Raw genomic sequence first — 17,369 nt, forward strand, 5'->3', positions numbered from 1 at the left:
CCGAAATCGTTGTTCTTTGGCAGTTTAAATTCAAAATTTATATTATTTTTTCACTTTTCCATATTGTAACCTTAATTGATCAACTCAATATGTTCTACGTGCTTGTAAGTGTGGGCAAAATATAAGATTTTGTTAATAGCTAATAATGTATATAAATTAAAAATAATATAAGCACATTTTATGTTATAAACCATCGTACATGAATGGTCACCCAAACAATGCGTCCAACTATATCCTGTTTCTATGTAGTATTAATTTTATTCTACGAATAATAGAGTATCGGAATAGCCAAAGTTTGGCTGCACAAAAGTGCACCTAAAAACAGAAATCTTAGATGAAAATAGAGTAAATTCATATGAAAAATAGTTTTAGAAGCCAAAATATTGATTTTAGGTTATTAGTTCCTTCGACAAAAAGTTGTATTTTAGTGTTACCTGCAAGTTTGTAGAACATATTAAATTAATCAATTAAGGTTTTTAGCATGAAAATATCGAAAAACTGATTTTTTGATCATATTTTCAAAAAACAACAATTTTGCCTCAAATTTGAGGTCTGATGTCTGGTATCTTAGAAGAAGTTATTCAAAACATAATATTCTACAACTTTGTCGAAGACATCGACCCTCTAAAAAAAATTTTTGAAAAAAATTTTTTTGCTCGGGTACTCTTCTTTAGTCCAACAACAAAATATTCTATTTAAAAAGTTGCAGAATAATATTGTGAACATATCCTACGAAGAAATGCTGGTTCTAAAATGACATCTAAGGCCTCAAATAGGTTTTGTCCCACCTTTTTTGGATTGGTCCCACTGTGCGCTGGGAGTCACACGACTTCTAAACATAGTAGGTACCTATGAGCACTGAGAACAGAACGCTACAAGAAAAATGTTTTTCAAGTTCTTCATATTTGTTGTGTTTTTGCATGATCATGAGCATGAGCATGATGACCGTACAATTCGTAGTTGCTACTCCGTGATTGACCAGAACAAGCGAAATTGCACAGAGAATCAACGAATGGGGCCTGGGAGTAACTATCCATCCTCAATGTGCAAGTCTCGAGAGTTCTATACTTTGAAATGCCGATAAAGGCGCCGGCCACGTCCTTACAGTCATCGAGGAAGGAAAGGAATGTTAGTGTAGCAAACGTTGTTATGAAGTCCGTGTATACCTCTGCATCTTCAGGTTTGCCACGGGAAGGAGTTCTTGTTAGTGGGATGAGGTAAAACGCTACATAAATCTGGATTCAGCTTGATAAGTGATACTATCTATGCAACTTTCAGAAGTATTATCGTTTGTTTGTTGCTCTGAGCAGCCGGCCGCCGAGAATTTGATTGTTTTAGTGTTTGCTGAATTAATTCGGAAATGCTCGGTTTGTAGAAAATGTAACTTAAACTCCGGACAGCCGACTGTCGCGAGTGTTACTAAGTTTTAATTGAATCATTTTTGCAGGTGGCAGGTGAACGAATTTATTCTTCCCTGATTCTATCTTTCGGCGAAATACGACAGCATAAGAATATTACAATAAAATGAAAATTGTATTATGATAGGGACTCTTCATTATATTGTGTTTTAATGATTTTCATGTTTTTCATATATTTCATGTTTTTGACGTTTTCATATTTTTCATGATTGTTTAGTTTTTCATATTCTCCATGTTTTTCATGTTTATGTGTTTTTCCTGTTCGTCGTGTTTCTCACGTTGTTATGCTTTACGCGTTTCCATGTTTTTTTTAATGAGGAAAAGTAGGCTTTGCCTCAAGCGGTTGTAAAAATTTTGAGGCTGTCACAATTTTAGAAGATTTTTTAAACCGTAGCTTAAGAAGAATTTTTAAAAGGCTCATTTGCGAAAAGTTGAGTGCTAAATTTCATCGTGATGAAGAATTATTTGTTTAATCTTTCTGGAAGAGGTTATGATGAAGGATTATTTGTTTAATCTTTCTGGAAGAGGTAACAGATTTCACTCAAGCTGGAACAGGAACTTCAAAAGATCCGGTAGGATTACTTCAGTGTTTCGATTACCCCGTTAATGGCGGATGGGAAACAGTCGTTTCGAATAAACTTTCGTATCGAAATGGACCACTAATATTGCTAAGTATCTGTACCGTTTTTATTATTTACGACTTTTTATATTGATACCATGTTTAAATAGCGTACGTTATGGCACCGGAAAGAACAATGACTTGTCCATCTCAGAGTCAGTTGTATTTTGTATATCTCCTTCCTCATTTGCCCTTGATTCCTTTGTAAGAGTTTATTTATTTATTTACTTTCACTGACACGTTCTAACACATTATAATCCAATTTAAAATTAATCCAATCACTGTTCATTGGGTTTTTCTCAATCAATAAATTTTAGCCAAGAACTCATACTTCCTAGATCACTTTTCAGTTTTTCAGCAGCAGCAGTAGCATTGTTGCAGGCAATAAATATCACACAGATTAGGGTACGTAGTTTGGTGTCTCTGGTCAGAAGATAACAATATTTGCAATGACTTCCTAATTCTGAGGAATTATGTAGTTATTGCTAATATTCCCAGAGCGAGTAAAGGCGCTTTAACCTAGGCTCTTTAGCCAGGGCAAGGTGTAAATACCTCTGTCCTATCCCAAAGGACCAAAGGAGTGACATTAACCTTCTTAGCCAAGTCACTCCCAAAGTTTTATCCTAACCCCCTATAATCTGAAACGGTCGGTACGGTTATCCTCGTTTCTTCCTCATTCAAGTTTCAAAACGATTCGTTGGTTGAATTGTTCATTAAGTGAATAATTCAATTGCCGTATAATATTGAAACATCTTCAAACACAACTCTGCACAGTAGGCTTGGCCGTTTTAATATTTGCGACATATTATAATATGCTTCAAATATTAATGTTGACAAGAAAAACACTAAAGAATAACTGCAGTGTTTTCCAGGATGCTTTTCAATACTGGCTGTGTAAGGGTTAGAATAGAATAGAATAGAATTTTCCATCTTTTTTTATGCTTTTTAATATTTTTGTGTTTCTATGGTTTTTATGTTCATGTTTTTCATGCTCTTTTTGTTTTTCATATTCTCTATGTTTGTCATGTTTTTTGTTTCTTTCGCGTTTTTCATCTTTTCTTGTTCTTCATGTTTTTTTTGATATTCATGTTTTCATGCTTTTCGCGTTTTCTACATTTTTTTGCGTTTTTCACATTCACGTATAACACATTTTTTGTTGTTTTTTATGTGTTTTCATATTTTTAATATTCTACAAGGTTTTGATGCCTTTTGTTTTTTTGGTTTCAATTTTTTCATGTTTTTATGCTTTTCATGTTTTTATTTGTTTTTCACGTTTTTCATGTTTGTATGTTTTTCGTGCTTTTCATGTTTTTATGTTATTTATGTTTTCATATTTTTAGTTTTTTCATGCTTTTTATTGTTCTTCATTTTTCATGTTTTTCGCGTTACTTTTCATGTTATTAATGTTTTTTATACCTTTCATTTTTTAAGGTTTTTGTGTTTTTTACGTTTTTTGTTGCTTTTCATGGTTACCACGTTTTTCATGTTTTTGATGATTTTCGTGTTCTTTGCTTTTTATATTTTTCATGCCTTTTTTCTTGTTTTTCATGCCTTTTGTGTTTTTTTATGTTTTTCGTGTTTTTGATGTTGTTAAAATTCTTTGTTATCATAAATAATTTTATGTTATTCATGTTTTTATGTTACTCATGTTTTTCACGTCGTTTGTTTTTTAGCTTTTTCATGCTTTTTTGATTTTCATTTTCTTTGTTTTCCAAGTTTTTATGTTGTTCGTGTTACTTTTCATGCTTTTAATGTTTTTTCGTTTTTTTGCTTTTTATGGTTATCAGGTTTTTCATGTTTTGGATGCTTTTCATATTTTTATGCTATTTTGTGTTTTTTCGTATTTTTTATGTTTTATGGTATTCGTGTTCTTCATGTTTTTTCGCTTTTTTCGTGTTTTAAATGACTTTACTGTTTCTATGTTTTTTCATGTTCGTAATGTTTTTCATAGCTTTCGCGTTTTTTGCTTTTCATGCTTGTTTTTTTTGTCTTTCACTTTTTCCATGTTTTTATGCATTTCATGCTCTTTGTGTTTTTCACGTTTTTATGCTCTGTTTTTTATGCTTTTCATGTTATTTTTTTGTTTTTCATGATCGTACATTTTTTATGTTTTTTCTTGCTATTCATGTTTTTATGGCTACCATGTTTTTTTTATTGTTTTCATGCTTTTTTGAATTTTGTTTTCTCCATGTTTTTTCATGCCTTTCGCGAATTTCATGTTTTTTATGCTTTTTTTGTTTTTCAAGTTTTTTGTTACGTTTTTCGTTTTTCATATTTTACATCCTTTTTATGTTTTTTACGTCTTTTGTGCTTGTCTGAGCTGCAAATTTTCAATAGGTTGTTTCGAACTTGAAGGAGGAACAAATCTCAAAGCATATCCTACTATGTTGAATTCGAAGTTGCTGGCATCATTCATTCAAACAGCCTGGAAAATGAGAAAACTTATTACTGTTCATGTAAGCTTGAGAACACAAAGTTTCAATTTGAAATGAAGACGTACAGTTTAGCCATGAAAATTCCGCCATCTTGAAGGTGAATGATTAAGGGAGGCTTTGAATTTGAACCGTGGTGGGGGTTGGATTGAACAGAAAGTTGGCATTTGAAAATGGAAATTCTCATCACTGTTCATTACGTTTTTTATGTTCATGTTTTTCATATTTTTAATGTTTTTCATGTTTTTTTTACGTTTTATTGCGTTTTTTTGTTTTTCATGTTTTTTTAATGTTTTTCATTTAAAATACATTTTTCAGGTTTTTTTTATATTTTTCGTGTTCTTTGTTTTATGTTTTGTTTTATGTTTTATGTTTTATGTTTTATGTTTTATGTTTTATGTTATATGTTTTATGTTTTATGTTTTATGTTTTATGTTTTATGTTTTATGTTTTATGTTTTATGTTTTATGTTTTATGTTTTATGTTTTATGTTTTATGTTTTATGTTTTATGTTTTATGTTTTATGTTTTATGTTTTATGTTTTATGTTTTATGTTTTATGTTTTATGTTTTATGTTTTATGTTTTATGTTTTATGTTTTATGTTTTATGTTTTATGTTTTATGTTTTATGTTTTATGTTTTATGTTTTATGTTTTATGTTTTATGTTTTATGTTTTATGTTTTATGTTTTATGTTTTATGTTTTGTTTTATGTTTTATGTTTTATGTTTTATGTTTTATGTTTTATGTTTTATGTTTTATGTTTTATGTTTTATGTTTTATGTTTTATGTTTTATGTTTTATGTTTTATGTTTTATGTTTTATGTTTTATGTTTTATGTTTTATGTTTTATGTTTTATGTTTTATGTTTTATGTTTTATGTTTTATGTTTTATGTTTTATGTTTTAAGTTGCACGGTAAACTGTATTTACTTTTCTAGTTTGTCTTTTTTTGTTTCAAAGATTCCTGTTTTTCATCGTCTTTTCATTCTCTTTTCTTTTGTCTCGTCAGTAGCAGATAGTATTCTGTTTCTATCTGGCAGTCAAGAAGGTCTGTCAGCTACTGATGAGATGATGTATGCTCCTCTTGCAACGAACAAAATCTCTGGTGTTTTGGGTATGTAACCTGGAGGTTTTTTCGCAATTCGTTCATTTGACCAGACTCGATCAGTGACTTTAACGGAGCCGTGTGGCATAAATATTTACAATAAATACTTAATATTTTTTATTTAATGTATGCCCGCAGAATTCTTCGCCCTTAATTTACCAGCGCATGTGGAGATTGTTTTTCACCGCCGAGGAGCATTTTCAGTGTCGTTTGATAACGCTTGAGGGTCATTCCGTCCGTTTTGGTTGTTGCTTTCTACCATACTATCATCACTACTGACTGTAGCCGTGGAATTTAGAATTCGTTGATGGCTCAACATGTGCTTTGGACATTGTGTGATCTCTCTTTCTTTCTTTCATCCTCTCTCTTTCTCTAGAGGCAGTGGTGCGCTCCCTGTCGCCAATGCGATAATCATGTGTTCTTCCTGGGGCGTTATCATATCCAGCATATTTTGTGCATTGGGCCGGAGTCCCATGGGTTGCAGATTCGAATCCTGCCCCTGGAGGAAATTTTTTCCACAATTGTATACGTTAAACTCACCATTTCGATCTGTTTTCCCCATTGCACACCACCAAGTAAGTATTGAATAAGGTATTGGCACTCACGTCAAAACCCAAAAAATAATTGTTTAAAATCAAGGGCTGAAATTAGCCTATAAACTACAATAGTTTGCTTAAATTTAGGTGACAGCATAAGTAGCAACTGACCTTGCATTAGCAGCACGAACCGGCCGATGATTTTCGTGCTGCTGGTGATTGTACCCCGGCTGCCCCCGCGACTCGTCGCCGAACCACCGATGCCGGTTTTGAGCAGGATTTTGGTCGTCTGCTGTCGCAGCTCCACAACCACCGCCTCATCTACGTCGGCTGGGCGGGCCAGGGGCCAGATGAAACTCTGGAACGGAATCGAGTAAGTGGGGGTGTTATAAAATAGAAGAAAAATTGACGATCTAATGTCGGTAATGTAGGCGTGCTCTTTGCTTAAAAAGGTATGTACTGTATTGGTCAAACCTCGGTCGATTATAAAAGAAAGTAGCTGGACATTTGAGTAATGTTCAGCGAAATTGGCGTCCCTTTTTGATGGACAACTAAAAAGCAATCTAGTTTAAAAAAATATTTCACCAGCGAATCATGACTGTACTTGTATTTTACTTCTGCTAGTCTATCTACTAAGCGTCTATATTGCAGACCGCTAAACTAGCACCGCTTGGCGGCGAGTAGTTGAAATTAGTTTCAGGTCAATTCGAGTTCGAAATGAATTTCGAAGAAAAACGATTTAGGATCGAACAATAATTACCTGCTGTCTCTTATGATTAATTTCACGATATTATTTTTGCCCTTAAGGGGTACATTCGAGTAAATTGGTCACTGCACAGTGACGTCATGCATTAAATGTGACAGGTTGTGGTCCTGTTGATTACATTTTGAACTTAGAGATTATTCGTAATTCAAAAATGATACATTGGGAAGCACTTGAAATATATTGGGAATCATGTTTTTGGAAGTATAAATGTTTTCTAAAATGCCTTACAATTAAATTGTGCTATTCCCCGCTGTGGAAAAATGTATATGAAAGATCTAATAAGTGAATTAGTTATCTGTTTATCAATTACTTCTAGTGTTATCTGAATCGGTAAGTAGTTTTGCGGGAAAATTTATTGAGAATTAATTGTTAGCACTAAGCTTATTTTAATGGAATCCAAAATTGTTAAGTCCAAACTGTAAAAAAAAGGACCAGCACTTGTCAAATTTTTGAGGTTAAGGCATTTCAGACAATGGTCAATGGGTTTACTTACCTGATTTACATCAACAAACTCTGTACTACAGTTCAGCTCTGTGGTGGTATGCGCAACACCTGAAAAAATAGTATGCGATGGGATCATTAGATTTATCTTTATAAACATGGAAAGTGTTGAATAAATGTTTTTACTGAAATAAATGTTTTGTTATAATGTTCTTTTTTCTATTTCCGTTACTAAATTACTAATCCAGTCGTTACCGCTAAATGTAGGTATTGTTATACAGATTAACGTCCGTACAGGCGGTTTTGTCAGGAATTCGCTGGAAAATTTCTCGTTTTTGAATATTTTCTAACAAATTATATTTTCCACACAGCTACGTTTCTCAACGTTTGTTCCATAGACAGATCCGTTGTGTTCCAGCAAAACATTACGCACGAATTGTGGTAAAAACATTATTTTAAATACCTCCATTCTCGTCATGCGTTCCAGCAGCTGTTCGAATCGAGGACCTAACCAAGTTTGTAGCGAAGCAATTTGGCGAAAACTTTTCCACCTCCTTTGACGCCGTGGAATTCGCTCGAAGCCTTGAAACATTCCAACTTAGCCTCAAGTGGGCGTCCTGCTGTACCCGTACTCACGTCACGCTTAATTTGCACTTCAAATTAAATGCCGCAAATTCATTTGCTTTTATGTTAATTTTATGCTTGGCCCACCTTCTACAGATGGTGAAATTGAACTTTGGTAAAATAATTGTGCGGGACTTTGTTTAACTCTAATTTTAGTTTTCAAACTAGACGACGACGGTGTTGATTAAAATTCTCTCACCTTTGCAATTAAAATTTCATCAGCATTGAACATCAAACTCAACACTTTTCCACTTTGCAAACTTCTGAAGCATACATAATCCCATATTTATTTTTTTTTTTCCTGTAGCCAGCAGCTGATGTGACCTTTACTTTTATCTTGCAATCTGTTGTGAAAGCTGCTTGCTCCCGAAGCGATTAGCCCGATCTTTGTTGGGGGTAAAAACAATCTGTGAGTAAGCGGATTGCTTTTACATTTCCCGGTCAATAAATCACTCTCACGAGTAAGGAGGGAAGGGATAAACCGAGCTGTCAAATAATGCTTTCGTTTGGTTAGTCCGTTCCTTACAGAGTTATAGGCCCCCAAGAAAAGGAACAACGGTCAGCCGGTTCAGAAAATAGCTCCTGTTAATAAGATCGCAATTCATTCTGGCAGCAATCCATTACCGGTCGGCCCGGCAGATGAAGGAAGTGTGTGCGTGTGTGGGATTAACCACAGAAGCATATGGGAAATGAAGGACAATTTGTTTCAATCATTTCTCAATTTGTAATCGAGCTGGATGTGGCTGTGTTTGAGAATATTAGACATGAAGGGCGTATTTAGATCTCGTCAGAATGAAATCTGTTTGTTAACAACATACAGCAACATTGTAGATTCGGACATAAGCATTACTATCCATCAAATCCAATCCGGTTGGAATAGGAAAATAAACTGGATGAGTGAAACATCTTACGAAATACGAATTAGAATTTCGGTTCAAATGCAACAATTGATTCCTGATCAAACTACGTCCGAAACTGGCTGCGTCTGAATACGAACAAAACCCAGTCATTACCCACGCTACTTTTACAGTGAACAGCAAATTACGCCTAGAACAAAGTTTCAATAGCCTACCGATTACCAGCATTCAGTTTAACCCGCCCAGCTGCCTTTTCTTTACTGGGTATGGTGAAACTCAATTGACTTTCAACTAGATCCCAGCAGGCGACGCTAGTGTACCTAGCCGGAGTCCCCAGTAAACGAATTGGCGACTAGGCAGGTTCGAATAGATGCTGGCGAGCGATACGTTATTGAAACTTTTGTTTGTTTTTCTTCACTCGGAATCTTTCGAAATCGGTTAAGGAATATTTAGGACGATACGCCAGCCCATTAGCTAACAGGACATAGTTAAAGTTATATAGAACGAAGTCCGTCTATAAGCGTTCTTCATTCAACGTAATTTTAATGGACATAAAGTACTACCACCCTTACGTTACCGTAGAATTAAACCCGGACTTCAGTGTAAACACCCCTTCGGCATTAAATTTATCGCTTGAATCGACATAAAAGCATGGTTCGGGTAAGTAGCATCTTCACCCATGCTCTCGTCGTTATCTATTAAGCTTTGCACGTTTTCCGCACGTTTATTAAATCAAATTAGTTGCACTCGAAATTGAATAAAAAATTTCTCACATCATCATGTGTGTGTGTCGGTGTACGTGAATGTGTGAAAAAATCCACAGGGCTCGATCCACGGCAAGCTTCGTCGGTCGCTTGTTAGAGGACAAATTGATCATTATCTCACGCTGGTGATTAGGTTTCCCCCATTCTTGCGCAGCTCTAAGTTTTGTTTTCCCTTTCGAACCAAGGAGCTTGCCTTGGCACTTTTCTTGGCACAGTGATCCCAGATTGGGACCGGGGTCTGTTTGCTGGCATAATAACTTGAGCACGCCCGCCGTCTTTGCTTTCGCTTAAGTTGAGATGCAGTTTTTTTTCCGTCTTGCATTCGCGTAAAAAGCCTTGCCAGTGCACTGTAAACTGGATTGCATTTTTCTGTGTGTGTGTGTGTGTTTTTTTAACCAGTAGGGGGCAGTCTCAATGTTTTATGTCCCCTAAAAGGTTCGCTTATGCCAGCGGCACACGTGATTCAAGTTTTATAAGAAGAAGGGGTTTTTCGTTCCACTTCCGTTTTAGTTCGTCAGATAGTAGGCGGAGAAGGGTGTCAAGAATATGAGAACCATCTAGAAGATTGCTTTAATGGCTACTTCTGGGAAAAACTTCGACCATTCAAACATGCCCAGTCAATCAGTCAAGAGCGTTAGCGATTGGCTGGGGCTGTGTGGAAGATGCAAGGCGTGAATTTCATCAAATGTTTCTCTGATGTCGACGAATAGAGATTAAAGGCAAAAATTCGTTGAATAAGAAGAGTGTGATTAGCATGATTTTAATGAGGGAAATTTCTTGGAAATATAAATGGATTGCATCTAAAATGAAAGTTCTTGGAACTCATTTTAGCACCTTATGATGGAACTTTACGTACACGATATTTCTACCTCTCCCTTTAAAAAGGCACTGAACCTCAATAACCGAAGCGATATCCACATCCCAACCATATTTCGTGGTACTTAAGTAGAACTGTTTTATTGCAGCACAACGAACGTGTTAATATTGTATCAAGTTGGAGGAAATATGATCGGAATGACACCCAGTACTACTGAGTACTTTTAAAATTTAGAGATTCGACTAATTTAAGCTGACGCTTCTGTAGTTACTCCTTGAGGTAGATCTCCCTGTTTACAGTCACGAACGGCGCACTTCGTTTGCCACATGAGCAGAGCGCTTGCCAAATCATGTATTTATTGGCAAACTTTGAAAGTTTCCGCTTACTTTCTCCGGAAAATCAAATTTGTGCTAGGCGGTAAAGAACAGTAGCCCCGGAAGCTATACTTTGTACGGATGCAGTCCCTCCCGGTCCTTGGATTTCTGAACGAAAGACTTGGATAGATTCAACTTTGAACGAAAGACCTGGACAGATTCAACATCTCTGACCGAAGCATTGGTAAAGGGCGAACACGAAATTATTGCGACACATTCAACAGGGCATAACTTTTTTACCATTGGGTAAAAATCAACCAAATTTTGCACACTTTCTCATTGATGTGTATTGTTTACATGCTGTCAAACTCGAAGTCAAGTTTTTCAATTCAACGAAAATGAAGACCAACGCGAGTCGAGAGAACAAATTCTTTCCAAACACCTGGAATTTCCTGACCTGTCGCACCGGCAGTTGGGTAAAATGTTGAACATTCACCATTCAACCGTCTCCAGGGTGTTGAAGCGGTTCCAGGAGCGGTTGACGTTGGACCACGGCAAAGGAGCTGGAAGAAAACCAGGACCGGAGAGCAAAAAGGCGGAGGGAAAGGTGAAGCGGATGATTAAAGCAAATCCCAACGTCTCAAGCCGTGATTTAGCTAAAAAGATCAGCATGTCGCAGAGCTACGTCCAGAATGCAAAGAAGAGAGCTGGACTACATACATACAAGGTACAGAACTTCCCGCACCGCGATAAGCGGCAACAATCGACGGCTAAAACTCGGGCACGGAAGCTCTACGAGAAGATGCTGACAAAATATGGCTGCTGTGTGATGGACGACGAAACTTATATAAAAGCCGATTTTAAGCAAATTCCGGGGTTAGAGTTTTTCGCCGGCAAGAGCAAGTTCTATGTGGACGACAAATTTAAGAAGAAGAAAATGTCGAAGTTCGCCTCCAAATATCTCATTTGGCAGGCCATCTGCTCTTGCGGACTGAGGAGTGAGCCTTTCGTGACAAAGGGCACAGTAAATGGCAAGATCTACAAATCTGAGTGCCTCGAGAAGCGCCTTTTGCCGTTCTTGCAGCAGCACGACGAAGCTCCGCTATTTTGGCCAGATTTGGCGTCATGACACTATTCTAAAAGTGTGCTGGAGTGGTATGAGGCGAATTCTGTCCATTTTGTTCCAAAGGCATGAATCCGCCAAACTGTCCGAAGCTGCGTCCGGTGGAGCAGTACTTGGCAATGATGAAGCGGGAACTCCGGAAGAGCAAGAAGACAGTCAAAGACGAGAAGGACATGTTAAGAAAATGGAAAAAACTGAGAAACTGGTACCGGATGACACTGTAAAGACTTTGATGGAGGGCATCAAGCGAAAATGCGTTCAATTTTACACTCAAGGCTCCATCGATTACCTTTTCTTTTGATTTTTGAAGTAAATATATGTACAAAACTACTTTAAAATTTTGGTTTGATTTTAAACATTATAAGAAAATTGGCATGACATTTTCGGTGTCGCAATAATTTCGTGTTCGCCCTTTATTTCTCTTAAACGTTCCTTCCGTTCGGTGCTCACAGTTTGGTAGTACCGTTTAATCACACGACTCACCGTTGATTGCACCATTTCGAGTTGTTTACCAATGTCCCGATGAGAGTTGAAGATTTTCCAGGTGCTTGCGCAAAATCAATTCGCGACGTTGGTTTTCGGGTTTTTCAAATTTTCGAAAAACTGACGGCGATAAAAATACAGTGTAAACAATACACTCTAAACTACTTCTACCTAAATTTTCAATAGAAACGTTTTCCAAACTGCCCAGACGTGATCTACTTCCAATGTCGTGACTGAAACCCAAATTGTAAAAAGACGGTATTATCCTAGTCAGTTCGGGACTCAATCGTATCGCAGTTTGGGAAGAAGTGAAGCACTCTATAATGCTGATGTGATGCATCCGCTTTTCGTGTCGTGGTCCGAGTGCGTAGGACCACCACGGACAATAACCACGATGCACCGGAAGTTCTGCGTGACAGTAGGACGCAACCCCGTAAGCTGTGACCTCTAACATCTGGGGTCTCAATATCGTCGATTTGGTCACTGAGTCCAGCTTGTGTATATTTTTCAGTGTTGTTAATTTTTGTTGTTGCATAAATAAATAATTGTGTACGGTCTACCTTGTCTACCCAGTCAAAAAAGGGCGGACGGACATTGCCAAGCGATTTAAATACTTTGACGTTTGACTCTACTCGCCTGTGCTAATTAGCTCTAAGAACAATGCGAATGCGATTGGAAGGCGATTTCAACACATAGACAAATTTGCTAGCGGCTGAAATGGATTTGGTTATTTTTCGTTTTTCGCCAACATGGCGGTTCATGTTTGACTTCAGCTCGCTTTAGTTTTAAGACAATTTGTGTGTTCTCCATCGTATTTCAAATGTTTAATTTACACTAAATGAGCATGAGACTATGGTAAGTGATCTATAATATTAGGCAGTGGTTCTCAACCTGTTTAGTACCACGGACCCCTTAGAAATCACTCTGGGTTGCCGCGGACCCCCACGGATAAACATCGATTTTGTACGCTATCAAAATGTTATTTCCAGTCTGTAAGGAACAAGACCTGAAATTTCAATATTTACTCGGAAAAAATTGTTCTTCGCGGACCCCCAGCAACGACTTCATGGCCCCCTAGGGGTCCGCGGAACCCAGGTTGAAAATCACTGATATAAGGGTTTTTTTGGGGAATTTAATATATGATTTCAGTTATATAAGGAGCCCATTTTCAAAATAAAATGCGTTAGAATGTAATATAAACAATATGTGGCATTATTGTTATTCCATAGCAAATCCTAAAATAATTATTGTTTGCAACTTCTAAATAGGCGATTTGGGGCGAATAAATGGCGTATTTTGTGGGCGACTTGGGGGCGATTTAAGGGCATGTAGAGCGGCTAAAAATAATGGCGGCAAATCGCCCAAATGTTGCATTTGAGATCGCCTCCTATTTGCCTCCAATTTGTCGGAAAATTGAAGGGAAAGTAGCCCATCCGAGTTGGAAAATAGGTTTGCCAGCAACTTGCCCTTTTTGATTGGATTTTCCAGTTCAACTGCAAAGAGACCTTTCATAAATTACGCAACGCTTTTAGGGGGGGAGGGGGTTCGACAAGTTATGACATGTTGTGAGATAGGGGGAGGAGGAGATCGTTACGTGAGATGTTTTGACCGAAGAAAAAATATTTTTTTCAAGGAATTTGTTACGCAATAGGGGAGGGAGGGATAAAGAAATTTGTGACAATTTGTTACATGGGTGGAGTCAATTTTGGACAATTTTTGCGTTACGTAATTTATGACTCGTCCAAAAAAAAAACAAAACAAAAACACCCACCGAAATATTTTATGCATTGCAAAATTAAATATGTTCGTCAAAAATGTTCCTAACGTTTTAAATAAAATTCTCGAAGTTCCTTTTGTAAAAGTTACCTTCTGAAAATATTTTATAAGTTACTTGTAGTGAAAATTGGCGACAGACCTCGACCCCTACCGGTATACCTGTTGAGGAGGCTAGGTCCACCTCCGGGGCGGTTAATTGACTCACTAAACGGTGCCGCGAGAAATCTCGCCACCGCTCAAGGAAACGAGTCTCGGTATAGGGAGAAATTCCGCCACCAGGGAACTCTCAGTCGGAGTAAGGTGAGTTCACCTCCGAGGACTATCCGATGGAACTCGGAGCTAAATGGCTCACGGAAATCGGAGCTAAATATGGCTCATGGAATCAGGAGCTAAATAGTTTGCTATAATTTTCCGCTGGAGAATATCCGAGTGAAATGAATGGTTCAAGTACGCAGAGGATTAAAACGACGTAATAGATGGAGAGATTGACGGAAAGCAAGAGGAAAATGGGGAGCCAAATGAATGGATCAAGTGTGGCTTTGAGTTAATTGTGGAAAACTTGTGAGTAAAAGGTGATATGAAAGCACAATGAAATCCCTGCCCCCGAAGTTATACTTTTATGTAGTTCCGTGGAGGACAGAAGAAGAGTAATGTGTGTTCTTGTGGTTATGCACGCAAGTGAATCTCACGTAGTGGCAAAACCCTACAGGTAACGGTAATAGGGTGGTGGATAGTGCAGAGATGACAGAAATCAAAGTGATGGGCTGCTTCCCTGTCCATGAGGTGGTGGATAGCACACACGAAGGTTTCGCGATCGCCATGATCAATGGTGTATTCGTATGTAGCTGTTATGCTCCCCAAAAAGAGCACCATAGCAGTACAATTGGATGCTGGATGTATCAACCGACTCGTTAGTCGGACGATCGCCGGTTGTAATAGGAGATTTTAACGTTTGGGTCGTGGAGTAGGGTTACAGCTTGTTGGAAACCTTGGAGAAGCAGGATGTAATGAAGGTTCCATTAGCACATTCCGTCACTAATGGATAAAATGAATTGCTCACTAGTACACACATAACGACCACCAGGAGACCCACTATACCATTGGTCGGTGGAACTGTACTGTAACGTGGAGGACTTCGCTCCGATTTCGCGTTGAAATTAAAGGGGAACAGGACGAGTGAGGAGGAAATCAGCATTACCTTCAGGTTGCCGGCAGCGAAAAGATATGTCTGACAGAATTTCTGGGGGTCTTGCTAGCAGGGCTCTGCAGAAATGCAACAACCATTTCTGGCAGAAAAAAATTACCTTACAGCTATTAACGGTTCTGTTTTGGTTTTTCCTGCCGGGCCTTTGCTAGGCCTACCTGACAAGTCCGATTTTCTTGAAATTATCAGTCACCAAGAGACAGTTCTGCTGGATTTCTGTCAGTCTTGGTTTAGCAGCCCTATCAGATTTCTGCGCGCAACCTGTCGAGTTACCTGAGCTAGGGCGAACTCGGCTTCGCTCACGCTCATTCAAAACTACTCAAAATTTGAGTCCAGAACACTCAATTTGAAAATTAGTAACAATATGTCAAAAAATGAGTTTTTATTTGAGTGGATATAACTCAACTGGTGGGTCTCGGATTATATTTCCAGGAATTGCCAGCGCCTGAATGTTCAGGTAAATGATATTTGAAGTGCCGGTGAGATTCTTGGTTGCTATATAAAAGATACGGAATGATTATTTTCCGCATTTGCTTTTTGAGTAAATTTGACATTTGCATCCGAAACTCAAAACTGAGTAAACGAGGCGAACTTATTTTTCGACTACGAGCATTTTTTATGAAATCGAGTGGCTGGCAACTCAAATTTGAGTTTTTATGAATGAGCGTGCTCCCGTTTTCTGGCAAATTTTGACAGGAATCGAGCAAAACCCTGGCGTAACTCGGAAATAAACCGTGCAAAGATCCCGGCAATTCCTCATCTAACAAAGTTGTGGCAGGAAGCGTACAGAAATCCTGACCGTACATTCCTGGTTGGATTCTGGCCAAAAGTGAGCAGCGTCGTTTAACCGATTTCCCACCAGATAGCCGGCAGCGAAATAAAATTTCTGGGGGTCTGCGGGCTCAAATGCAACAACCGTTTCTAGCAAAATTTTTCGCCTTACGGTTATTAACGGTTTTTCCTGCCAGATTTCTACCAAGCACGCACTGGCAGGACCCGTTCTGGCTTTTCTTGTGATTTGAACGATTTTGAAATAATTTTTGGCCTTCTCAGTGGGTAGCTTTTAGTAGCGCCATTTTAAAAATTTTGACAGCTGCCGGATATCTGCTGGCTGCCAGATTTTCAAGCGGGTGGCAGAAAATAAACCCAGTGAACCCAAAAGGCGGATAAGCGAGTTTAAATGCACGCTGACGAGTGGTAGGCTATTGAATCTTTGTTCTTGGCTATCCGCCGTGGCTTACCGTTTACTGTGTGGGAACCCAGTAAAAAGGCGGACGAACATGGTCAGGCGATTCAAACACTTTAACGTTTGACTCTACTCGCCTGTGACAATTGCCCCTAGGAGCAAATGCAATTTGTGGATGCGACTTAAGGTCAATTTCAATACTTAGACAAATTTCTGACGGCCTAAATGGACTTGGTTGTTTTTCGCGTTTTTTAATATGGCTTAAGCTTTAAACTATTTTTTAACGATTCGCGTGTTCTCGCTTGTATTTTGTTTGTCTAGTGCATTTTATTTAGCAAAAAAGCAGGCGAAAAATCGCCCAAATGTTGCATTTGGAATCGCCCCCCATTTGCCCTTAATTTTCCGACAAATTGACGGGTAAGTAGCGCATCCGAGTTTGCAAATAATTTCCGTTAGCCAGCAACTTTCCCTTTTTGATTGGGAATGCACACACCAACAAAAGCGGCGAAACAACGGCCGGTGCTGCTCGTTCTAGTCAGGATCCTGCCAGGAATGTACGATCTAGATTTTTGCTCGATTATTGCTATTATTCCAACCACATGCTCATTCAAACTTACTCAAAATTTGAGTTTCCACTACTCAATTTTTTTATTTCGATTATAGAGGTTTTAACCTTAGGGTCATTCGCCTCTTTGTCGTGTTAGAGAAATCTATTTTTGAAAAATCTCTAACCTTATGTGCTGGGTTGGAAATTGAACCCAGGTTACTTGCGTACAACTACTCAATTTCAAAAACTAGGGCAAACTGTCAAAAAATGAGTATCGATTTGAGCAGAATTAACTTAACTCTTGAGTAAACTTTAAATTATCAAGCGTTTGAGTGAAAAAAGAAAACTTACTGGTG

The 17,369-nt window shown here is 37.9% G+C and overlaps 1 protein-coding gene across 11 annotated transcripts in view; it reads right to left on the bottom strand.

Annotated features, from left to right (window-relative positions):
• Positions 1–6,166: 6,166 nt before the first annotated feature.
• Positions 6,167–17,369, bottom strand: part of LOC131686631 (uncharacterized) — an 89,300-nt gene continuing 78,097 nt past the window's right edge. For all 11 annotated transcript variants that reach the window (XM_058970615.1, XM_058970567.1, XM_058970565.1 and 8 more), the window contains 2 exons: positions 7,371–7,429; positions 6,167–6,469 (listed from right to left, as the gene is read on the bottom strand). In XM_058970615.1, the coding sequence (XP_058826598.1) occupies positions 6,182–6,469; positions 7,371–7,429 (347 nt within the window). In that variant the 3' untranslated portion in view covers positions 6,167–6,181. The remainder of the gene's footprint in view (positions 6,470–7,370; positions 7,430–17,369) is intronic.

Source organism: Topomyia yanbarensis, chromosome 1, assembly GCF_030247195.1.
Source record: "Topomyia yanbarensis strain Yona2022 chromosome 1, ASM3024719v1, whole genome shotgun sequence".
Lineage (NCBI taxonomy): Eukaryota > Metazoa > Arthropoda > Insecta > Diptera > Culicidae > Topomyia > Topomyia yanbarensis.